This window comes from Pisolithus orientalis (assembly GCF_024613125.1).
Source record: "Pisolithus orientalis strain OTSU chromosome Unknown F5J12scaffold_2, whole genome shotgun sequence".
Taxonomy (NCBI): domain Eukaryota; kingdom Fungi; phylum Basidiomycota; class Agaricomycetes; order Boletales; family Pisolithaceae; genus Pisolithus; species Pisolithus orientalis.
The window spans coordinates 1,662,617-1,687,916 of record NW_026260783.1 but is presented as its reverse complement, the minus strand read 5'-3'; the positions used below and the strand labels follow the sequence as shown (position 1 = coordinate 1,687,916).

General features: G+C 45.5%; 2 protein-coding genes across 2 annotated transcripts; one reads left to right on the top strand and one right to left on the bottom strand.

Moving 5' to 3' along the window:
* Positions 1–5,541: 5,541 nt before the first annotated feature.
* On the top strand, positions 5,542–6,090 carry F5J12DRAFT_712931 (uncharacterized protein; the record flags this gene model as incomplete). The annotated part of the gene is made up of 2 exons (XM_051740798.1): positions 5,542–5,726; positions 5,808–6,090. Coding segments are annotated over 2 exons (468 nt in total), but the record flags the coding sequence as incomplete, so codon positions are not given.
* A 1,053-nt stretch (positions 6,091–7,143) lies between these two features.
* Positions 7,144–8,732, bottom strand: F5J12DRAFT_946518 (Spo11/DNA topoisomerase VI subunit A). Its single transcript, XM_051749750.1, has 11 exons — positions 8,665–8,732; positions 8,555–8,609; positions 8,452–8,505; positions 8,314–8,400; positions 8,175–8,258; positions 8,048–8,122; positions 7,935–8,002; positions 7,736–7,888; positions 7,614–7,668; positions 7,508–7,557; positions 7,144–7,452 (listed from the first exon to the last, which is right to left on the bottom strand). The coding sequence occupies exons 1-11, from the start codon at positions 8,712–8,714 to the stop codon at positions 7,293–7,295; spliced, it is 891 nt and encodes a 296-aa protein (XP_051605068.1). The 5' UTR covers positions 8,715–8,732; the 3' UTR covers positions 7,144–7,292.
* Positions 8,733–25,300: the final 16,568 nt, after the last annotated feature.

The following is a 25,300-nucleotide window of genomic DNA, read 5'->3' as shown; positions in this document are numbered from 1 at the left end:
AATATCAGAATTTCAATGGGCTATAAGTTTCTTCAGATTTTGAGCAAAAGAATGGCATAAGATACAGATGGGAAGCAGCGCTATTGGAGCTCCTGGGGTGTGGTGTTATGCAGCAAGGCAGAGGATGATGTATTTGAGGTTGGCTGAGCATGCCAAATGCAAATGGCAGGCCATGAATGTGACTGATATTCAGTTTGTTCTGGAGAAAGATTTGTAGTTAAATGTTAGCTTAATGTGAACCTGCAGTTTCTGTTCCCTGCCCTTGCATTCCACCCTGTAGCTGATGGGCAGGTCAGCAGGTACTTTGCAGGAGATGTCCAGTGGCAAGCTAACCCATTCATTCACCTTTTGCATGTTTTATTTCCATTGTGGATATGTCTGGTATGACATGAGTATGTATGTCATTTGTCTTGAAAGGCTCATGCATCTGTGGGCTGAGATGAATGGCAACAAACCATTGTTGGGAAACAGAATACTCATTTCTCACTACAGAGGGTGAATTGGTCACTAGTGACTGGCTGAATGCCCTTGGTTGTATTTCCATCTGCAGAGAAATATTTATCTGCTCATTTGCCAAGCTTCTGCCTATCAAAATACATTGGCTCCTGCAATAGCAGAATGCAATGTTTTCCCTGAATTGAACCTTGTGAATTGCACAATCTGCTTGTTTGCACATGTCCCACCTGTGGGCATACCTTGGATCCTATGTTGGCACAATGAGAATATTGCTTTGCATTTGCATCTGATGACCGATTGCTCTCAGCCTTGCATCTCACACAGTCTGCTCATTTTGAAGGGTTCTGTCTATCAGGATCCATTGAATGCCATGTTAGCAGGTTGAGACAGTCCATATCAACCTTGCATATTGCACAGGCCACTCATTTGGAAGGGTTCTGTCTATCAGGATCCACAGAATGCTGTTTTTGCAGGCTGACATCTTTCTTTGCATTGTTATCCTATTATTAGCCATTATCTTGTTTTGTAACTCTCAAGTGAACACTGTAAATAGCATAGCCTGCTCATTTGCCAGGTGTCCATCTATTTGGATTCATCAGCAGCCATATTAGCAGACTGAGACCATCCTGCTATCTCATTTTTTGAGTTTCAAGTTAACTATTCTATGTCAAAAAGCCATGCATTCACTAAGCTTCCACCTATCACGATACATTAGCAGTTGTTTTAGTAGAATGAGATTATCCTTTGCAATTCTGTTGGCTGTCTAGCCATTATTGTCTTTTTCTCACTCTTAAATAAAGGTTGAATATGCAATGCAGCATGAGTGGTCAATTAAAATGGAAATACAAAATGACATTGTATGTACTGTGGAGGAGTAAAATGATAGATGGCCTCATTCACCCTGCTGTCCTATCTGCCCTTGTCTAATCTGCCAGAGGCCCTAAGAGATTGATGAGATCATCACCCAATGCTTGTCCATATACCCAAATATGCAGAGCCTCTAGTTCACAAGCCATCCTGTCCAGCATCTGCATGGTTTCATCCTGTTGTATTTGGAAATCACACATTTGATCCTTGTAGTATTGGCAGTGGGCCTCAGCATCATGGAGTTGACATTCCAAATCTTTGATTTGCTCTTCAATTATTTTGGACATTTGTGACACCTTGGTGATTGGGGCACAGATGGGTGATGGTGCACTGGGAGTTGCAGCGGTTGTGAGTTGGACAGGTGCCGCTGTTGTCAATGGGTGGGTGTCTGCTTTGAATACAAGGGTTAACTGTGATAATTAGCATAAATGTAGATTGATTAAACATACCTGCTGCCATAGATTCCTCTACCTCCTGCACAACAGATGGGCCAGCCTTGACGATTGAATCCACTCATACAGTGGCTGGGATTGGGTGGGAATCCCTGTGTTTGAATGCAGGAATATGAATCTCTAAATAAAATTTGAGTCAGCATAAATACATGAAATTGTGAACATACTGAGTGAAGATCCCTCAGGGATTGTCTCTCCCTGGTTGGAGGGCCCAACCCTGGCATTGATGGCTTTGGAAGCCATCAAAACATGTCACTTTGGGGGATGTTCCTTTGGACTTTGGGATTCTTGGGCCTCCACCATTGGGGACAGACTTCAAGCTTGCTTTTTTCCCCTGGCTCATGATGGATTCTGTTGAGTTGGAGCAGCAATCCTGCCTTTGGCATGGCTACATCAAATTTTGCAACTGTCACACAGGAAGCAGGACTTCCTGGGGTTCTTGTAGCATCAGACCTTGCATCTGCAGCACAAGTTGCAGGAATGGGGGTCAGGGGAAGGCATCCTTCTGGCAGCTATGGCAGTGCAACCATATAGTCCATCCAATGGTGGACAAGGCTTGCATTTCAATTGGCCTTGAGCAGGAATGTCTTCATCATTGTTGGTTTCTGCTGTTGCCTTCCTAGAGCAGGATCGATGTCTGGATTGATGGGACGTCATTTTCATGGCAGCTTTGTGCTTCTGCCTGCCTCACACTGGTTCTTCCTCATCGTCCTCCTTCTCTGGCACCTCATCTTCACCCTCATCATCCACCTCCATCCTGTGTGAGCTATCTGCTATCATTTGCTCCACCTCTGCCTTGGTCACTTTCCATTTTCCTTTGTTGCTCATAGGCATTTTGGTCTCTTGAGCAGGTGGTGTTGGTGTTGGCACAATGTGGGGCATAGGGAGGCCCAACCAGTGGTAGTCATATTGATGCTCGATGATGTCAAGCCACTTGTGGTTGGCGATGTCAGTTTTGGAAGGGGATAGGGCAGTCTTCCACTCAGGCCACAGGTGCTCAATTGAGCCAAGGTCTTCATGCCACTTTAAGAATGTGTTAACACTGATGAGGTCATGTACAGCATCCTGAATGCATCAGTTAGTGAAAAAAATGTGATGATGCTATGACACACTAGTTCATCGTTTATCACCTTGATGGCACCTCTCCACTTTGCAATCTTGTCTGCCTTTCCCAGCTTGCTGCTTTCCATGATATCCTTGAAGTAAATTTGAAGGATGCAGTTGGCCACAGCATTGAGCTCAGGCAATTTCTTGAAGAGCTTGTGAGACAATGACAATGACATGTTTCTGATGATGAGACGATGGAGTAGTTTGATGGTGAGTGTGGTGATGGTGATTGGAGAGTGGAAGAGTCAGAGGTTAAGATGGATGACAAGATATGTGGATGTTGCATTTTTTATCCTGCCTATGAATGATTCCCACAGCATGATGGCAATACCAGCACAAGTCAATAATCCTGAATGCATATATGAAGCAGAAGCTCAGATAAAAATATGATGTGTTGTTCTGGAATAGCATTGCTGTTTGTTTTGCCCATCTGCTCCAATGGCAGAGCCTGGCTCACAGCTACATAGACCAGCACCTGAGATTCCAACTAAATAGGCAAATTGTCCAACATGAAACACAATTTATAGTGGGAAATTCAGATACTCTATAGTGCAAGAGGTTCCACTTTCTTCATTTCTTGTCTTCCTGGGCCCATCTTATGCAGTGCCAAGGGTTTGTAATCCTGTGATGGATGGATTGGCCTGTCTTATGTTGTAACACTGGTTTTTGTTTTCCCTTATCTGCTGCCTGAGAATACCATGGATGGGCCTGTCCTTATGTAGATCCCTTTGATCTCCCTTTCTGCTGCCTGAGAATGCCTTACACAGACCATCCTTATGTAGATAGCTTGGATCTCCCTTTCTGCTGCCTAAGAATACCATACACAAACTCATCCTTATGTTGCAACAGGGGTGCATCTTGCTAGATGGGCCCATCCATTTGTTGTGATGATATACATGATACTACTGAAGGGCCTGTCCTTATGTTGTGATGCTATTAGATGATATTACTGATGGGCTCATCCATATGTTGTGACAATAGAAACAATACTACTGAAGGGCCTGTCCTTATGTTGTGATGCTATTAAACAGCATTACTGATGGGCCTGTCTTTATGTTTCGACAGGGTACATCTTACTGGGGCTGGGCCTGCCCATATGTTGTGACAATATAAATAATACTACTGAAGGGCCCATCCATATGTTGCAACTCTATTAAGTGATATTAGTGATGGGCCTGTCTTTATGTTTTGACAGGGCATGTCTTACTGAGGCCAGGCCCACCCATATGTTGCAATGATATAAATAATACTACTGAAGGGCCTGTCTCTATGTTGTGACAATATAAATAATATTACTGAAGGGCCCATCCATATGTTGCAACTCTATTAAATGATATTAGTGATGGGCCTGTCTTTATGTTTTGACAAGGTACATCTTACTGGGGCTGGGCCCACCCATATGTTGTGACAATATAAATAATACTACTGAAGGGCCTGTCCATATGTTGCAACTCTATTAAATGATATTAGTGATGGGCCCATCTTTATGTTTCGACAGAGTACATCTTACTGGGGCCAGGCCCACCCATATGTTGTGACAATATAAATAATACTACTGAAGGGCCTGCCCATATGTTGTGATGCTATACATGAGATTACTGATGGGCCTGTCTTTATGTCTCATCAGAGGCACATCTTACTGTGGACGGGCCTGTCCATATGTTGCATAATACTACCAACAGGCCTGACCTTATGTTGTGACTCTATTAAATGATACTAGTGATGGGCCTGTCTTTATGTTTCAACAGTGGTACATCTTACTGTCGACAGGCCCATCTATATGTTGTGACATTATGAAATGACATTACTGACAGGCCCATCTTTATGTTGCAACAGGAGTATGGCTTATTATGAACAGGCCTGTCTAGATGTTGTGACACCATAAATGATATTACTCCTGGGCCTGTCCATATGTTGCCAGCTTTGTATTCTAATCATAGACAGGCCTGTCCTTATGTTGTGACCCTCTCCATGTTATGATAGGCAGGCCCACCTTGATGTTGCAACAGGGGGGTAACCTACCAGGACAGGCCTGTCCATGTCTTACAGCAACTCAGTATACTTAATTGGTCATGGGCCCATCTAAATGTTTCAACATCCTTACCCACCACAGGCACTCCCATATGTTGTGGTAATGCACTTACAGGCCTGTACATATGTTGCTCTCACTTTAGTCCCTCAGACCTGTCCATGTGTACTGGCTAATCTATTTAGGCAGGCCCATCTCAGGGTCTATATGAGTGTTGGTGTTTTGGCACACAGGCTGCCCATGTGTTGTGACTAAATGTGACTACACTATGTGTCATATTATGACAGGTGCACCTGACAAAGCAGCCAAGTTCAACACTGCACTGGAACAGGAGTCTCATATTACACCATCAAGGCATCCACTATATTTGTAGGCTTCTTTCTCCCAAAATCACATGGCAATGGCTCCTCTTTTGTGCAGGCTTTCCATGGTTCTCCAATGAAGAATTGGCACTCAGTATGCATAGTTCTTCTATGAACTTGTCCTTTTCTGATTCTCTTGGTTTAAGATCATCTGTCACGGACTACATTACAAACACATTTCCAACGGACGAAGCCATGGAAATAGTTAGCCCTGACTCTTCCCTTCCCGCCGACTTCTAGACATGTTAATACTGCTACATATCCAAGGATCTACTTCGCAGCAGATGGCTCAGTGTCAGTGTCGATGTATGCCAGCCCAAATTACTCAAGATGGGGAGGCAGCAACCTCAAGCCCAATAAATGCCTTGTACTTGCAGAGATCGTGAACGTTCCGTCGAGATTCGTGTGCAGGTTTCCGTATTATGTCGTAAATAATACAGATCGGATCATGTGGTATGTCTCCATGTGCCATCCTCAACTGCCGTATGTGAGCGCATACCTGATCGCCTTCCCTTTTTCTCTGGCCTTCTTTAGTTGGTATTTGTTGGTCGACTGTGGAGATCATGAACCCACACAAGAAGTTATCCATCCCAACAGTCCAAGAGGTGTATTCCTAGAACAAGATCCACAATATGAAGCTAGGGTCCAAAATGTACCGATCGACACACCGAAACCATCGCATCACCTTGACAAGATCCTAGAAGAGTACCGTCGAGCACAATTATCAGTAGAGTATGACCAAGATGACATGTCAATCTTCGGGGCAGTGGACGAGGTGCAACAAACTGTCACGCTAGCCTTAGTTCCCCAGCTATGACTGCGGATGTGGCGGTGACAACCAATACCCCCCTCAAACGATTCCCAGACCATGAATGGACAGAGAAGAATGTTCTAGACTTGCTTCCACCCCCTATCGAGTCCTCCAAGGTAGCTACCATGGCTCTGGCCCAACATCATTGACACAATTGACCATGGGATATTGACGCAATGATCCGTCTTTCTTTCTTTTCTTACCTGCAGACCGTACACTGCCAAGGAGGCCTTGAACGGATACACTTGCGCGGCAGCTTTGCATGGGTGGAAGGTTTATTCACTTTGCTTGTGTCAATGGTTCCATTTACATGCCTCACATCTGCTCAGGTATTGAACACAGCAGAGATCAAGATGCTCGTGACCAGCCATCAAAAGGAGATTATATTGTAGAGGGTCTTTCATTTTTGCATGTATTCGACCACAACGGGCAACATAATCGTCGCTCTCTTGACACGGAGCTTAGAGTAAGATCAGTTAAATGGCACATGTACTTACACTAGTTAGGGAAGGTTTTCGCAGATGTTCTGGGACAATGGATCCTCGTATCAATATTCACTAGCATTGTTAAGTCACTCCCATTGTGACTGTTCCATCATGCCGATTCTAAGGACCTCTCGCAAGCTGTTCGCTCACACAGCGAATTTTCCACTGAATAGTACCCTGTTATATGTAGTACAATATGTCAATCTCACACTTATAGTGGAAAACTCGCTGTGTCACTTGATCGTAATACTCTGAAAACGACGAGTACCGACCACAGCAAGATCACCTGGTTTACAAGGTCAACTGCACCCCGAAATTCATCACACATTTTTTGGCAACTGTGATCCTCCTGAAAACAAAGTACGATTCAAATCATGGTGGCAATGAATTGTAGGCATGTAATTTTGTAGGATTGTAGGCTTAGCCCATCCAAGTTCAATGCCAATGCACTGCCATGCTGTGTACTTGCAAACAAAGATGGGGAGACGCTGTGGAGACAGAGTTGACAGCGGAGCAATGAACAGTATATGACCTTTAGACATTGAAATCTCGCATGTAACTTATGGGGATCTATGTCGGCATCCGTAAACAAGGTGCCTGCCGTCCCCGACGGCCCTATCTTCTGGTGTGTTTATATTTGTCAAATCAATACACCATAATAACCATTTATTGCCGACACTTGTGATGACAGTTTTCCAGGTGAGTGAAATACGGTAGGTACTTCTAGGACTCCCTAGAAATAGAGCATGAAATCTTTTTGCACAAATAATGTACCAAGGGTGGCGGATGGCGGTGCTCGTTTTCGGGTCCAATCGTCCTGACGCTCGAAAAGATCTCTATTTCGGCTTTGCGCCTCATCTTCAAAACACGCGTGAGAGCGTTCCTGTGCATTGGTCAAGATGAGTTGTGCAACTCCAAAATAGGTTGATATGAGACACCTCCACTCTGCTGGCATGTTTTCCGGGGGCCGACAAAGCATCTTGCGAGCCTACATACCGTACCAAGATTGAGGGACGATCATGAGGCATTTACGAAATTGTGAACCTTTCTTTCGTCATGCGTTGTTAAGGGAATCAGCGTGTTGAGATCGGTCCTGAATCTGGAGCAAAAAAAAAGTTCCATGTGTGACATACCAGTACATCTAGCGCAAGGAAATTTAAGCTCACTCAGGTAGCTCAGAAATTTTGATACCTAACCACTCCACACGACAAGCAGCGAGACTTTCGTTCTCGTGTCGTAAGCCGTGGCTACCGTACTTATACACCGAGAGTATGTCGAGACCATATGGGTCTGCGTCCACTAGAGCAACGATGGGGATACTGAAACATGTCAGCAGTATAAAGAAAGATCTAGGAGGCAACTGACCATTGGGGAAGGTTGTCGGAGAGCATCTTGACTAGATGACGGGTTGCGACGTCCGGATAACCCTTCCCCTACAACGGTCGGCTAGTATCAGTGAGATTAGCAAGTTCACTAACCGTTACAATTAAACCTGGACCCGGAAGGCCTGGGTACTTTGAGAAATTCAATTGGCAGAGTGTCTGAAAAATTGCCTTCGAAGGAGTGATGTTTCAGGGCGGGCAGCTTCAGATATACGATGATTACCTCCTTTTCGACGATTAGAACCCATGCCACACGACTCTCAAACTCAAATTGGCCAATGTCTTCTCCTGCGGGGATTAGTGTGCCCTATATTTCAGTGTTAGCATATATACAACCAACCTAGCCCACATATAACTTCCACCTGGTGATCATTCAAACGCAAACTCGCTCCCCCAATTAAACGTATAACCAGGCAACTTCCGCAGATCAGTCCCTTCGACGTAGCTCGCTGTAGCAATTTAAATCAGTTATTGAACCAAGCGGTCCGGTTATTGCCCACAATATTCAGATCGGCTCGGTCCCATTGTAGAGTGGCCGCTAAATCGTCGATAAACTACAAATTTATTAGGTTAAGTTCTCACACAAGAGGGGCCGGCAGATACCCGATCGACAATCTTTTGGGATTTGAAGAGGGCGACATCTTTGTAGTAAATGCCGCTGAGGTGGCCTGTATGCGCAGGTCAAGAGCAAAAAAATTAAAAAGTCATCCTACCGCTTAGTTAATGAGAAGCCTTGTTCAAGGGCTCGGTGAGCATAACTCATAATTTTTAGTAGTTGGGCTTGAGCAATTTGAGATCCTCAATACAACATCGTATTTCGTAGTACCTATATGCTTGGAGCTTGCGCAACTTCCTCGAACTGGATAACGAAGTACGCGTCGGCTCCAACAAATATACATCATTGTGTTTCGGGTACCGAAATATAATGAACGTACTTACTCATCTAGTCCTCCCTTACTGCGGTCTGAGACGGTCACCTCCAGCCTTCCGTACCTCGCAAACTTGAAAGGGGCAAGGCCGTGAGCATTGGTAGTGTACGGTGTAAGGTTGTTTGGCCTTATGATCGATGTAACCATTTGCTGGACGATATCCAGGGCAAGTCCCTCTAGGCACTCCATTACCTTGCTTGGGTTGTACCGGTGGTCAAAACTAATATTAAAGTCAGAAGTATTGTAACTTACAGACACCGATCGTCACTTCCAGCCTCTTTGTCTGACTTGTGTTGGGCACCTGTAGTTAGTATGGGGTTAGGTTTCTGCATGACTGAAAAACCTGGGTGTAACGATGAGCCAAGTACAGATAACCTGGAAGGAGGTGGTGGTAGCATGGAAAGCCAGACCATCTGCTCACGCCACATAAATTTCAAGCTCAGCCCCGTTCGCCCGACGACTTCCTATTTTAGGTTCGGCGAGACCAAGCTGCATCTGCAAAACTACCCAAGGGAATACCAGTCCACTGTTGGAAATACATAGTCACACTATAGCAATAGGCTATACTGGGTATGACTCTTTTTAGGAACATAGTGTGTGGAGTGGCTGAGCTGACATTCTTTTAAGCAGGAATGTGAGACTGGGCAAGTGTATTGTCACTTGAGGGCAATGTGATCAGCTGAGTCTTCAGGGCAACAAGCCAACATTCTCATCTCATAGGGCACCCTATGCTGTACTTTTGAAGCTTCACTCTCAACCCTGTTGAGAAATAGTGCAACTGTGATTGTGGCTGCTTGTCAAAAGCTGAGACTGAAGCTTCACATGATGTAATTATGTAGCCACACCTCTTGCAAAGTGCCACCTCCCCATGCCTGCCTGCCATAGATAACTGCATAGCCACTGACAAGTTAAAAATACCACTAACAAGTTAAAAATACCACTGGCCTGCTGCTACTCCCAATTCACATCTGCATTTGGTATATATAGAAATTTCCTGCCCTACTGCCCTGTGGTCCCCTGGGTCAGCTCTCTTGCCATACTGGGCTCTATGCTTTGCTGGCAGGCATAATATATGATCATTAACATGCAGTACAGCCTATGGGGATGCAGGATTGAGCACACTGCAAATAGTTTGGAAAGTGTCAGGAGAGGAAAGGGCTACCATTATTATATGGGTGGCCTGGACAGCACTTTCAGCTCTTCCAGAGGTCACACTAGAGCATATTCTCCTTCTGCCAGTAGAAGAAAACTGGCAAGGATGTCCCAGTTTGAGGTTTTCCTTAATCTAGCTGGAACATTTTGATGACCCTGGTCACAGTAGAGCTCCCAGACCAGGTTTAGAGGAGATTTGATGAGCAGAAAGGCCAGATTCAGAAAAAAGGTGGATATTTGCACTAGCAGAGGCAAAAATGCATTTCATGGTGAAGTAGGGTTAGCTGAGTGGGACCCAAGCCATTTTTATGGCCCAGGATTATGTACATTACATAATCAGGCAAGATTGAAGCACAACATCCTGCAGAAGTTTTCAAATTCCCATGTTATTTACTACATAACAACCAACAACATCATGCTCAAAAAAGTGTCCCAATGACATATCATTTTAAAATGGTGATATCTTGGTGCCATGACAACCAAATTACATAAGAATACCCTTGTTGTTCAGGCAATGGCTAGTGCTATTGTTAGTCATGCAGGTGTTTAAACTAATTCCTATTGGTTGTCTCATAAATCCCAAATCTTTCCAAAACCACCCAACATTGGGACACTTTTTTGAGCCACTATAGTTGAGTATATCAGTGGCCCTGAATACCTTGAAAATGCGATAGGGGTAAAAAGCAAAAAAGTGGACACTTTTTTGATACATTGGACATATCTATTTGGTTTTCATGTTTCCTTCAAGGGAATATGTATGCCTAGAACATATCCAAACTTCATAGCCCTGGGGTGCTTTACATGTGGAGACACAATCACCTCCTTCCTGTATATCACCATAGAAGGATTTTTCTGGGCCTTTTTGTGCTGGTACTGTAACATAACATGGTATGGTAGTTACACTTAGTGTATTGGTGCATAATTGAACCACACATCAGGTGTCTAAGAGGCTCTGAATAGCTAGAAAGGATTTCAGGGGTTACAGGCAAAGAAGTATTCGCAATTTTGCAACATTTGATATATGCATTTGAGAAGGACATTCCCTTGGGCCCTCTGTACCCATATATTATCACAAGCTCATTGAATGAGGTGCAGTTCCTGATGTGTTGTGCCATGGTCTTCCCCTGATGGTATATAGAGACTCCATCAACTTCCAGTCAGTATATCACTATTCTAACTATCTAGGGATCTACAGAATACTCAGTCACAGTCAAATAATCAATGCCAAGTCCACACCTGAAGGGGGGAGAGCAGGGGAAGGGAAACAATCACCCAGAGAGTGTGGGAAAATGCACAAAAAGTTGCTGAGACTTTCAAAACACATCAAAAAGATGGAATGACACATCACACACAGGGCTGTGACTGAGTATTCTGTAGATGCCTCAATAGTCAGAATATACTGCTGAAGCCCCTAAATACCAGGAGGGGAGGACCATGGCACAACACCTCAGGAACTCCACCCCATTCAATGAGCTTTTGATAACATATACAGTAGGTTGCTCTAATATACATATACTGCATGTTAATGATCATATATGATGCTTGCCAGCAGAGGATAGAGCCCAGTAGGGCAGGGGAGCTGACCAGGGGACTACAGGGCAGTAGGGTGGGAAATTTCAATATATACCAAATGCAGATGTGAATTGGGAGTAGTGGCAGGCCAGTGGTATTTTTAACTTGTCAGTGGCTATGCAATTATCTATGGCAAGTACACTGCAGGCAAAAGCATGGCAACCTCGCCACTAATCTGAGCTTCAAATTCACTTGCAACAAAAAAATTTGGGAGTGCTGAACAAGTGCCTTGAAGCACCCTGAAATTTGTTGATAGTATGTAACTTTCTAGCTTCATATCTTCTGAGATTGCTACAAGTACAAACAAATGTAAATAGGCTCTGACAGAATACATGAATTTTAAGAGTGAGTCACAAAAGTTAGCCCTCTGACGAGGCATCTTTGTTGAAGATATCAGTCTGATGTCATAGGTTCCCAAATCAGGCAACAACTCATCATCATCATCACAAAAAATGACCTCTGATGACCCCCATACTTCAAATCTGCCAATACATCACAGGCCCCCTCATAATTGTACTGCATTTGAACTGAAAATGACAATGTAAGACTCCTTTTTGAAAGACTCTGGGCAAAGTTCATGGTGAGATTCTTGCCATAAAACCTTGATTCCATACATGACATCAGGGCAAGGCATTGAGCTGCTTGACTTTTGTTGGATGGTGACAAGCTACTTTCTACTGGACTATGTCCAATGCTACCTAGTGAACCTGAAGCCAGAGCAATGCTTATGAGGCTTCTATACACCATCATCTGTTTCTCTTTGTATAGGTGCCTGTTGCCATGCTTTACTTGTGCATTTTTTGCAGCATGCCACTGATGGCTGATCTGGTTCCACTGCAGTGCCTGTAACTCCACTGCTGATTGCTGCTTGCCTGAGTGAAATCCCACTGACTGCAAGCCAGTTATGGTTTAGAGTTTGACTGTTGCCTGGCCTATTAAATCACTCATTTACCAAGTACTAGATGAAAGCCATGGTTCATAATGTTACTATTTGGACATTGTTCTGACAGTACCAGTTACAGTGAGGGACAAAAGCATTGCAATGTTTGTGAGGTGTGACTTGCTGCCAATGTAGCTTGGACTATTCTGCACAGATAATTGTGATACCTATACCATTGGAAAGGGGTGACTCTAAGCTTTCCAGAGCACTAAGGATCAGTCCAAAAAAAGCAACACATGCTGAGATACACCCTATTCTTTCCAAAAAGTGCATTGCAATGCTTTTGTCCCTGACTGGTGAAATAGTGAAAAGTGACCTTTTGATGGGATTGATGGCATGAAGGATGGGAAAATATGATTACATAATAAACCACATGGTCTTCCAGATGATTTGTCAGCATGTAAACAATGACAAACATTGGATTTGTACCATTAACCCTCCCTCTTTTACCACAATTCATGAAATCATGTCTCTAGCTCACATGGTCATTTCCTCAAGGAATTCTTATCAAATACTGGTGGCCACCACAGTGCCATCAGTATAGCATGCTCTCAGAACCATCAGTCCCTTAAAAAACCTGCTGTCAGTCATTCCCTGGACTGTTTCCCCCCCCAATGCCTAATGTGTTTTGGGACTAATCAGTACTTGGAAGGCTGAGAATGTTTTGGAGGTCAATCTGGCACTTCAGAACATGATGGACAAACTAGCCCCCTCTCAACCAATGGATTTCTGGCACAGGAACACTGGTATGGAAGTTAGGGCAAGACAAAATCCTCTTTACCCCTGGGTGTCATCAGAAGGATATGCTACTGAACTGCCATGGAGCAGAATCCTGTGCTTCCATCTGGCCCTGAACATTGCCTTTGGTCACATATGACCAAATAATCCCTCCCCAGTCATCTACAGTTCAGATCAGAGCACAAGGAGGTTGTGTCTCACCCCAACTTCCATACCAGTGTTCCTGTGCCAGAAATCCATTGGTTGAGAGGGGGCTAGTTTGTTCATCATGTTCTGAAGTGCCAGATTGACCTCCAAAACATTCTCAGCCTTCCAAGTACTGATTAGTCCCAAAACACATTAGGCATTGGGGGGGGGAAACAGTCCAGGGAATGACTGACAGCAGGTTTTTTAAGGGACTGATGGTTCTGAGAGCATGCTATACTGATGGCACTGTGGTGGCCACCAGTATTTGATAAGAATTCCTTGAGGAAATGACCATGTGAGCTAGAGACATGATTTCATGAATTGTGGTAAAAGAGGGAGGGTTAATGGTACAAATCCAATGTTTGTCATTGTTTACATGCTGACAAATCATCTGGAAGATCATGTGGTTTATTATGTAATCATATTTTCCCATCCTTCATGCCATCAATCCCATCAAAAGGTCACTTTTCACTATTTCACCAGTCAGGGACAAAAGCATTGCAATGCACTTTTTGGAAAGAATAGGGTGTATCTCAGCATGTGTTGCTTTTTTTGGACTGATCCTTAGTGCTCTGGAAAGCTTAGAGTCACCCCTTTCCAATGGTATAGGTATCACAATTATCTGTGCAGAATAGTCCAAGCTACATTGGCAGCAAGTCACACCTCACAAACATTGCAATGCTTTTGTCCCTCACTGTATAGTCTAATGTTCAATGCCTGTCACAACCATGTGTTTATCCTAAGTCCTCACTCACTCTGCACCCTTCCCCACTGGTCATTCACTCACTCTGCACCAACTATGCCCATCCTCTGTCATTTAAAAACATTCTCCACTCCAACTGCTGTTGGACTTGTATTGGTCTACCATTGGACCACACAGACCATTCTCTGAGGGGTCATGTGATCTCCCTTTGGACTTCTCCCTGACAGCATGCAGTTAGGTGCTCTGCAGCTTGTGCACCACATGGTCCAGTGACTGGACTGTCTCCTTTTTGGTTTGTTCTATGTTACCTATCATATGTTTTCCATCTTCCCTTCATTCATTCTCCAGGAAGTTTTTACTTGAAAATTTATGAGTCTCCATATGTCAGTTCCAATTCTGGTTACTGTACTGCTGTAGTAGTATAAAAGCATGTACCATACTCTGCTGTTCTTCAGTATGAATATCAACTAAGTTCCTACTCCTTCTCTCTCCATCTTCTGTCTGTTGGAGTTACCTCTGACTGTCCATCTGGTCTCTACCTCTGAAAAACAAGGGCTGAGATCATGCAAGGGGGTAGTGCATGAGCTAAACCTGATGCCCTCACTCCATTCTGCCTCTGTCTTGGCAGACTTTGTTCCTGCTGACACTCTGCTAGTCAGAGTTGCTTCCCTCTGTGTTGGACTTGCTTCCAAACCTCTCCCCAGACCTTGTCTAGCATTGGAGTTGGTTGGAGTAGGCCCAGACTGTTGAGATAACCACAAACTGAGGCCACTGGTGCCCAGTGTAAGAGACTGAAGAAAATTTCACTGGGCACAGAGCAGTAAGTGCACAAAAATGATAAACAAATGTAAACAATAAACAAATGCAAACCAAGGACACTTAGAGTGAAGCTAAGGGTCCACTACATGTCTGTAGGGTTAGATAGAAATAAAACAAAGGAAAAATGTGGTCTGAGGTGCACAGGCACCTAATATGAACACTCCCCCCTGATGCACCAAGTCCTAGCATCTTGCAGAAACTGATGACCTTGGTGCGATGTAGCGGTTTGGTGAGAAGATCTGCAGCCTGGTCAACTGTAGGGACAAAAATAGGCAAAATCAGGTTCTGCTGAACTGCATCTCTTAGCCAGTAGTAGCAGAGGTCAAGTTGCTTCATCCTCCCATGATGTTCTGGGTTCTTGGCCACAGAGATTGCAGATTGGTTGTCAATGTGAAGGGTAGAAGCATCTGGGAGAGGGAGGCCAATTTCCTGCAACAGATTTCACATCCATTTGATCTCCTTGCCTGCCTGGACTGCAAAAATATACTCTGCTTCAGTGGTGGACAAAGAGACCACTCCCTGCAGCTTGGAGGACCAGGAAACTGCACCAGTACCCATCTTGACCACATATCCACCAGTGGAGAAACCAGTGTCCTTGCAACCACCATGATCAGCATCAGAGAAGGTTGTAAATGGCTCAGAGGTCAAAGGATCAGGAGCATAAGTGATGGAATAGTCCAGAGTGCCCTTCAGATAGCACATCAGGTGCTTTACAGCTTGCCAGTGAGCCCAGCCAGGGTTAGAGTTGAATCTGGCCAGAACTCTGACAGTATAGGCTATATCTGGTCGAGTTGTGGTGGCCAAGTACATCAGAGCACCCACAGCAGATAGATAGGGCACCTGGCACATTTGTTTGACTTCCTGAGGGTTCTGAGGTGATTGCTGGTGAGATAGGTGAAGATTGGGTTCCATAGGTGTGGAAATGGGCTTACAGTCTGCCATTCCAAACCTGGTCAAGACATCCAGGCAGTATTGTTGCTGGGAGATGGATATGGAGCAATTGGGGCGGTCTCTGTCAATTTTGATCCCCAGGAGTTGAGTTGTAGGGCCCAGATCATGGATTTTGAAGTGCTGGCTCAGTTGTGAGACAAAGGAGTCGATGGCAGTCTCAGATTTTGAAGCTAGAGTCATATCATCCACAAACACAGGCAGGATGATGGTTACTCCATCCTTGGAGTAGATATAGATGCTGGCATCAGAATAAGTTTGTCTGAAGGCCATGGACTCGAGTACTGAGCACATCTTCTTGTTCCAGTGATTTCCACCCTGTTTGCTGCCATAGATCACTTTCTGGAGCAGACACACCTGGGATTTTGGGTCTCCCTCCACAAATCCTTCTGGTTGGGTCATGTAGACCTTACAGTCCATCTCCCCATTGAGATAGGCATGAGAGACATCCACAGAGTGAAGATGAAGGTCCTGGAGAGCTGCAAGAGCCAGGATGACTCTAATCAATGAAAGGCAAGCTGTTGGAGTGAAAACCTTGAGATAATCAAATCCAGGGTGCTGGTTATACCCTTTGGTGACCAATCATGCTTTGTAGCAATCTATGGAGCCATCTGCATTCCTCTTCACCTTAAATACCCATTTGGAGCCTATCACCTTGCTCCCAGCAGGTCTAGGGATGAGTTTCCAAGTCCCATTGCTCTGGTGAGCAGCTAACTCCTCCAGGGCTGCCTCTCTCCACTTATCTGCATCAGGGTGATGCATTGCCTCTGCAAGTGAGAGTGGCTCATCAGGGAGGGATGCAGACATGGCCAGTTCATCATCACTATCATCAGGGTCATCCACATCTTCTAATTGCGCAGGAGAGAGCTTCCACCAGTCTCTGGGCTTCTGTCTGTGCCTAGCAGGCAGTCTGGCACCAATTCCAATGGGACTGGCAGGTCTAGGAGGAGGTGGAGGCGAGGGAGTGCAAGGAGGAGGAGGTATGATCTCTGGAATTGTGACAGGAGGCTGTATGGGGTCTGGATCAGCTGCCACAGGCTCAATCTCTCCCCCCTGATCCAGATCATCATCAGTTTTGCTATCAGTGTCCAGATCTGTGCTTGGATGGTAGTATTGCGCTGTAGGGGGTGGAATGGAGGGTATAGGAGCTACTGGCGCATTTTGGGTAGGTTTGGAAGCAAGAGGCGCAGGTAGGGAAGGTGAGGAAGGGCAAGTGGACAAAGGGAAGTACCTTTTGTCGAAATCAGCCCTTTCTGAGATTATTGTGTGCTTTGTAGTGGGATTGTAGAATTTCCAGCCTTTGTAGCCTTCAGGGTACCCTATAAAGACACATTTTTCCATGTGGGACTCCAGGGGTCGCCTTTTGTCCTTCTGGATGTGCACATAGGCAGTACACCCCCAAACTCAAAGGTGGGAGACATCTGGCTTTCTCCCATGCCATAGTTCATAGGGGGTTGCATTTTGGACTGCTTCAGTGGGGCATCTGTTCCAAACATGGACCAAGGAGGCTAGGCACTCACCCCAGAAGGCCTTAGAAAGGCCAGACTCATCCAGCATCGCAGTAAGCTGCTCAGAGAGTAGTCTATTGGCTTGCTCTGCCACTCCATTTTGCTGTGGTCAATTTCTGACTGTGTGCTGGCACAGGATTCCACATTTGGTGGTAAAATTGATGAAGGAGTTGCTCATATACTCCCCTCCCTTGTCATCCTGCAAAATCTTGATTTTTTGTTTGCTCTGGTTCTCAACAAAGGCCTTGAAGGTCTTGAAAGCCTCAAAGACCTCAGATTTCACTTTCAGAGGCAAAACAAAGCGATAGCAAGTGAAATCATCAATGAATGTGACCCAATACTTGTAGCCTGAGAAGGTGGCATGGCCTACATGGTGTACATTGCTCTGGATGAGTTCCAGAGGCCTAGAAGCATGCCAGGAAGCAGTGGGGAAGGGGTTTGCATGCATCTTTCCAGCCAGGCATGGTTCACAGATGGGGTCAGGGGAGGATTTGCAATCTAGGGTCATCCCAGTGACCAGATTTCGCTCCAGCAGCGATTTGACACCAATCAGGTGGTGGTGAGCAAGTCTCCTGTGCCATAGGTCAAAATCCAGAGGCACAGTGCTTGCTGCAGAGGCATACTCAGTGAGGGGAACAGTCTCCCTCTCAAGGAAGGCTGAATTGTTGTCTGAAATTCGTGCAATGAAGAGGGAATGTTGGGAGTGCAGCCTAAAGGCCATCTGTGAAGAATTGATGGTCACAGTAAAGCCCTTGTTGCGACAGAGATATAACACAGATAATAGATTATTTTGAAGGTCTGGCACATGCAGGACATTGCTAAACTCCACAGGGCAACACTTTCTACCTCCCACCACAGGCTCAAATACTACAGACCCAACCCCAGCTGAGTAGATCAACTTATTGTCTGGCAGCTTGATAGGGATGTGTTTTTGGTTGTAATTTCACAGCCAATGGCAATGGGGCATCATATGAGCAGTGGCCCCTGAGTCTGCAATCCAAAGGATGTCAGCATCAAGCTGCAGAGGGCAGAGGAGGGAAAGGGGTCAGGGAAGCAAAGACTTGCATTTCCTGTGAATTCCACAGCTTGGGAAGTGCTCTGATTTTGCAAGGAGGTAGAGGGCAATGAGCCAGAGGCCTGGGGCGAAGGGGACGAAGTAGATGCTTGATTTGCAGTTTTTGAAGTCCTCTCTTCCTTCCTGTTCTTCTGAGAGCGATAGTAGGCTTTAGGTTTCGCAATGTTAGGGCATTTGTGGATGCAGTGGCCTGAATATTCACAGAACGAGCAAACTGATGAAGCTAGGCACTTGCAATCGCCAGAGAAGGTTAAAAATGCAGTCTCTGATGTACTGGCATCAGGGCGACACCTGCACTGCAATTCTTCAGCCAGGAAGGCTTCTTTAAGTTTCTCTTTGTCCAGGGAGTGGAATAGGAGTAAAGAGGATGCAAAATGAGCATATTCTTCACCTAGAGAGCAAATCATAGCCATGCAGACCAGCTCATTGTCCAAGTCCTTGATGGAGTAGGGGGTAGAGGGATCCCTGGGGTGCAATTCCTGGATTTTGGACATGGAATCTTCAATTCTAGCAATTAGGGAGGACAGGGACTCATCTGGGGTCTTCCTGATGGAAAAGAAGAAGTAATCCCAGGCATTAAAACAAGCTCCAGGGTGCTGTTGGAGGTGGATGGAAGCTAGGGTGTTCCAGATCTTTACAGGATCATCCTGCACAGCATCTACATGTGTCCTCTGCTCACTAGAAAGCGCCAGGTAGAGCTCTCCAGTTGCCCTGTCTGCTCCAAGGTCCCATTTGGCCTGAGCTTCAACTTTGGAGTCATCAGGGTGCTTTTCCAGACCACTAACAATGGTCCAGAGCCCTTTTGTGTGCAGGAAAGCCTTCATTTCACCTTTCCAGGTTGAGTAGTTGGAGGCAGTGAGTTTAGCAATGGAGGGTGATGAGTTGGCATGGTCCTCAGCCATGGTGGCGAATTTCGAGTCGAAGGGAGAAGGATGGGGTGGATGGGGTGAGTCTGGAAGCTGGGAGCTCAAAGATTGAGCTGTAGCGAGTGAGTGTGTGGTTCTTTTGGGTTGAGGTTTTGTGCAGAGGTGGATTATGTGGCAACCAATGAGTGCTGAGAATCCTAGAGCACAGGGCTCATAACCTGTTGAGATAACCACAAACTGAGGCCACTGGTGCCCAGTGTAAGAGACTGATATTGAGTAAAATCATACAGGACTGTACCTGGTGCCCAGTGTAAGAGACTGAAGAAAATTTCGCTGGGCACAGAGCAGTAAGTGTGCAAAAATGATAAACAAATGTAAACAATAAACAAATGCAAACCAAGGACACTTAGAGTGAAGCTAAGGGTCCACTACATGTCTGTAGGGTTAGATAGAAATAAAACAAAGGAAAAATGTGGTCTGAGGTGCACAGGCACCTAATATGAACACAGACTTGACAATGCCCACTGATCACTGCTAGCCCAAGCAATATCCTGCTGATTGCAAGTGAGCACTGGCAACCAACATTTAGGACTGCTTGTGAGCAAGCCCAGAAGTTGCCAATGTCACAGTGGATGAACAGATTGTTTTTCTTGTCATCAACAAATCTTACATATGTGTGCCTGTAGTACAAGGAAAATGCATGTCATAGGTAGATTATGTCTGGAATTGGCTCCTCCTCAATGAGACCACTGCCCAACCTACTAAAAAACCACATTTGCTGTCAATGTAGCACATTGTCTAGATGAAAATCTTGCTCAGTCTGCTTCAGGATCTTTCTGTTGGCTGCAGAACCTCCCTTTATAGGTTGACCTTGTTTTCTTTGTTACTCAGGCTCTGTGCCATTGGCAACAAAGAGGCAATAGTCTGGCAGCATTGGGTGATGATGGGCATCCACTACATCAGCTATCCAATGATTCCCTTCCCTCAAGCAGATCTGGACCTTTTTATTACCATAGTGGTGGATGTAGAGGTCTCTGTGCATTACACAGGGACAAGGTGAGGGGTGCTACAAGGGAAGTTAGTGGTATGTTATATATTGTCCCATCATGACTTCTGGATTACTTGCTTTTTTGGTCATAGACTCTGCTTGATGAGCCCATATAGTTGACCCATTGTTCATGAAATTTTGTGCAGCCATTGTCAAGATATGACTGTGTTTGTGCTCAGAGGACTGTGAGACAACTTTGTAAATATCTCAGGAACAGGTAAATGGATTTGCTTCATTCTTTTTGTGCTGCATTCTTTGTGTCCCTCTCTACCCTCTCCTCCTCTGGTGTCATGTTATTTTGAGGTCTCATTGTCATTTAGCAACTGCTCTTCCACCCTGTGCTGGCATCTAATGACATCTTGTGCTGTATCTCATCCATTTCATGGCTGGGGCTCTCAATTTTCAGAGATGTGGTACTACTAAATAAGAGCTTTCTAATGGTGCATTTTACATCATGGTTTCAGCTGTGGGTGCAGATATATTCACCATTTTGTCATTGGAGACTTGCATGTGGAGTACCATAGTTGCTGACTAATCAAAAATGTGAACTCTGGCACACCCACAAAAACCATGATAACTGTGACTCTGCCTCTCCACCTCTTGATCCCAAATACCACCATCACCATCATCCATTGCCTGCACCTGCATCCTTCATATATACCTCTTCCTATTGAATATTGGCAGCTATTTCCAATATCATTGCACTGTCAACACTTACCAGTGTGTTCTCATTTTCCCATGCATATATACTGTCCATGTACATCAATGCTTCATGAGTAATGAAAGGAAGGTGCACATGCTGGCACACAGATTCAGTGGGTAGGAAGTGAGAGAGAAGTGAGATGAAGGCCAAAGGGGAATGGGTGAAAACCCAAAGGGTTTTCTGGCCCAGAGGAGATGCTGGATCTGGAGTTTCATCTCCACTCCCTCTGAGTCCACTCCACCTCTGAAATATGAGGGCTGAGCTTGTGCAAGGGGGCAGCACACTAGCTGAACCCAATGCCCTCTCATCCAACCTCCAAACCCTGACTCCAAACTCTGTCTCTGAAACCTTCCTCCATATCCCTCTGCTCACTGTTCATTGAATATCTCACCACCCATTGGTCAGATTTACTTCAGACTTTGACTGTTGTACTCTGCAGCCCAACCTGCTCCTACTTCACCCTAAGAGGAAGTCAGGGGTGTTGTGTGATCTTGACACAGACCATGCAACAGGTTCCAGGCTTGCAGGCCTGCTGTGAAGTTTGCCAGTGCTGATCCAGAGTAGGAGCCTGTGCAACTTGACAAGAAGGCAAGTAGGGTATTGGCTGACATGGGGGTGCAATGTGGATCCAGGATTTTGTGTGTCACAGTATATGTGGTAAGCTAGGAGGCCTGCTCCATAGGCTTCTTTGGTTTTCTCTGCCCAAGAAGCACCAATGACCTTGAGGATGCAGTTGTTCCTCAGATATGGGGTGCACACTCCCTTGCTCTGCTTCTGCTATTACTCATGCATTTGTGGTGGATGGGAGCCACAGCCTGAGGCACTCCCTGGCTAGGCAGTGGGGTCTCAGTGGGGAGGGGAGTGGGGTTAGGCCAGGCTTGTATGGACATGGTTTTGTAGCTGAAAATTGTTGGGCATTTCCATCATTTGTGAGTAGGGCATTGAAACATTGGCATTGCTCATTGTTGGGAGGGGAAGAGTGCTTGCTGTATGAGGTAGTCTTTGTTGATAGCTGATGCATGTCTGTTCTCTGCCACTTTGAGGAGATTGCAAGCACAGTCAATGAGTTTGGCTGCAGGGGGTGGGTATGCTCCTTCTCTTCTAAGTCTGAGCTCAGTAGGGGTGGGGGGAGCTGATGTGTCCATGATGAACTGGTGCAGATGTTCTGGGATTGAGATCAGAGGGAGGATAAGGTCAGGGGGGCTGTAAAGACCTCTTGATGGGCCATCAGTAGGATTGGTTCTGCTGGGGATGTATCTGGCATGGATTTTCTCAATGCGAGGGAATTCAGTGATGATGGAATGAACTTGCTTGAATACTTCATTGACCTCTGCATTGCAGTGACAGCCGTTTTGCCAGCCTTCAATGACTCCTGAGTTGTCTCTGAAAACCACAAAAGCTGTTTCCACTGTGCTGATGCAATCAATTGTGCAGACCAAGAACTCAAATGTGATGGCTTCAGCCCAGCCAATGTCTCTTGTGCCACCCTGGGATGAGTTTCCATGCTCTCCACTTTTCTCTGATTGTGATGCCAATGCCAATGCCAGAGCTAGCATCTGAATACACACTTATGTCCATGTAGTGGCTGGGAGGAAGGATGGGGTGATGGACTTCATTGGCTTGTAACCTGTCAGTCCACCAGTCTAAGTCATTTGTGACTCTTTTGTCTGCTCGATGGGGGAGAAGTGTTATATCCATGACTCTTGGACTGAATCCCAGTCCAGTCCTGACCCCTAGCCCCTATCTCTGGTCAAGCCCAGTCCTGGTCTAGCCTAGAAAACCAAACTCCAGCCCTAGATAACCCAACTCTGGCCTGAACAACTCAAGTCTGGTGTTTTACCCTTATCTCTGGTCCATTCTGGCCTCCTGGCCTTGTGCTGCTCCACCCTGGTCCTCCCAGGTCCATGTCTGGGTCACCTGGACATAACTCCAGTCTGTTTTCCATTATTTGTACTATATTTAGTCTAGTTGTCAAGTCCAGGCCTACTCTGACCAACTCCAACACTAGACAAGGTCTGGGGAGAGGTTCAGAAGTAAGTCTGACAGGAAGAACTGAACTCCAACTGGCAGAGTGTTGGCAGGAATGAAGTCTGCCAAGACAGAGGTGGAGCAGAGTGTGTCAGGTTTAGCTCATGCACTACCCCCTTGCATGATCTCAGCCCTTGTATTTCAGAGGGAGAGTACAGATGGAAAGTCAGAGGTAACTCTGACAGACAGAAGATGGAGGCAGAGGGAGTAGGAACTAAGTCAATATTTGTACTGAAGAACAGCAGAGTATGATACATGCTTTTATACTACTATGGAGGCACAGTAATCAGAATTGGAACTGACATATGGAGACTCATAAAATTTCAAGTAAAACTTCCTAGACAATGAATGAAGGGTAGACAGAGGACATATGAATGGGTAACATAGAACATCCCAAAAAGGGAACAGTCCAGGTGCTGGACCATGTGGTGTGTGCACTGCAGAGTACCTGACTGTGTGCTGTCAGGGAGAAGTCCAAAGGGTGGTCACATGACTCCTCAGAGAACAGTCTGCACAGTCTGGTAGGAGAGCAGAACAAGTTCAACAGCAGTTGGAGTGGAGAGGGTTCATAAATGATAGAAGGTGGGCAGAGTTGGTGCAGAGTGAGTGAATGACTGGCAGAAGAGGGTGCAGTGTAGGAATAGGTAAAAGATGTTACCTAGAATTAGTAATTGTCAGTGATGGGTGAGATTTGTGCTCAACCCAAAAGGGGGGTTCTCACTGGAGAAAAGAAGTGTAGTAAAAAGGTGAAAAATACAAACTGAAAAGAATACTTAGCTCTGTTTGTCCAATGCCTCTTGCCAGTCCTCCTGGCCCTTTGGGTACTCCCCAAAGTAATAATTCTAACTTCAAAAACTTGCCAAAATGCAAGACAAAATCACCCTACTACTGAGGGCCTCTGAGATGTTTTTTTTTGTAAACTGAACTCACACAAATGCAGCATGCATGCTTAGTGAGCAATGCAGCCGCTCACTGTAGGAAAAGTCCAAGTAGCTGTATAATATGAGCTAGATGGCTTAGATAACAACAATAAAAAAAATGAAGGGAACAAATTGCTCGTCCCAAGGGATTCTGGACTGTTGAGAGTAGAAGGTGAGACCTGGTGCTTTGTAGTGGTAGTGGTTCATGACGTGTGTGGCATGGTCCATGGAATAGTACTGGCGATGCGAGTGGTGCGAGCAGTATATGTAGTTCATGCACAGTGTCACACACCAAAGGTGTTTGGTGAGGTGGACATGGATGTAGCTGATAAATGGAGGTGAAGACCATAGCCCTCATGTGAAGAAGGACAGCCAGCAATGTTGGCAGTCATCCCTCGCACAAGAACAGGTTGTCAATGCCAAAGAAAAAGGAGGAGGCAAGTTAAGTGCCAATAAAATTCTTAAGTGCCCGTGTATGGCATTCCAGTTTTCGATGTATCTCCACCAATTCTGCAGACACCGAAACCATTCCCACACTTGCTTGTAGTGCTCAGCCACGCGATCCTACCTTCCAGGATTGGAAAGGATTTGCACACTCCACACATTTCTACAGCACTCCCTCCAAAAAACACTCATTTCGCTAATTCTTCTGATATGGCTGCCTCCACATCAGTCATTTCGCTTGTCCCCTTTGCTAGGGACCATGGCTACATATATCTACCAGGAGTTCCTACCAGCTTCCGTCCTGAAGCATCCTGGTACATCCCACCCTCATCTGCCCCCTCTCAGCCCATCCAGCTTGGACAGCATGTTCTTTTTGTCAGTATGACTTCCAGGAGGACGTTCTTTGGTCACCTCAGGTCTGTCATTCACTTGGAAAGGTCTTATGTGGTCATTTCAGTCTCTCCAGTCCAAGAAGCATATGGATCCTTCCTCCCTGCCCCCTGCAACATCTTCATACCAGTCTTGTCCATCATTCTTCCAAAATTGCAACAGCTACAGTATAATCTACTGTTCTCCACTCTCCCTGATCACATCCATGATGAGTATGATGCACATCTTGCCTCCTTGTTGCAAGATACAGTGGAAGATGCTCCCCCTTCATCCTCTCTTCCAACAGAGCCTCATTCATGAAGTTTTTATTTGCTTCACTGAGAGGATGGTTTGGGGGGGAAAGTTGTGATCCCCTATGCTCCTGTCACCCCACAGACCCC

Bases quoted from the DNA above. Each gene is read 5' to 3' on its own strand.
- F5J12DRAFT_946518 (XM_051749750.1), bottom strand. From the start codon at position 8,714: ATGAGTTATGCTCACCGAGCCCTTGAACAAGGCTTCTCATTAACTAAG. The intron at 8,259-8,313 runs GTGGAAGTTATA...ACTGAAATATAG, and splicing joins TGCGTTTGAATGATCACCAG to GGCACACTAATCCCCGCAGG. The intron at 7,453-7,507 runs GTGTCTCATATC...ACCAATGCACAG, and splicing joins AACATGCCAGCAGAGTGGAG to GAACGCTCTCACGCGTGTTT.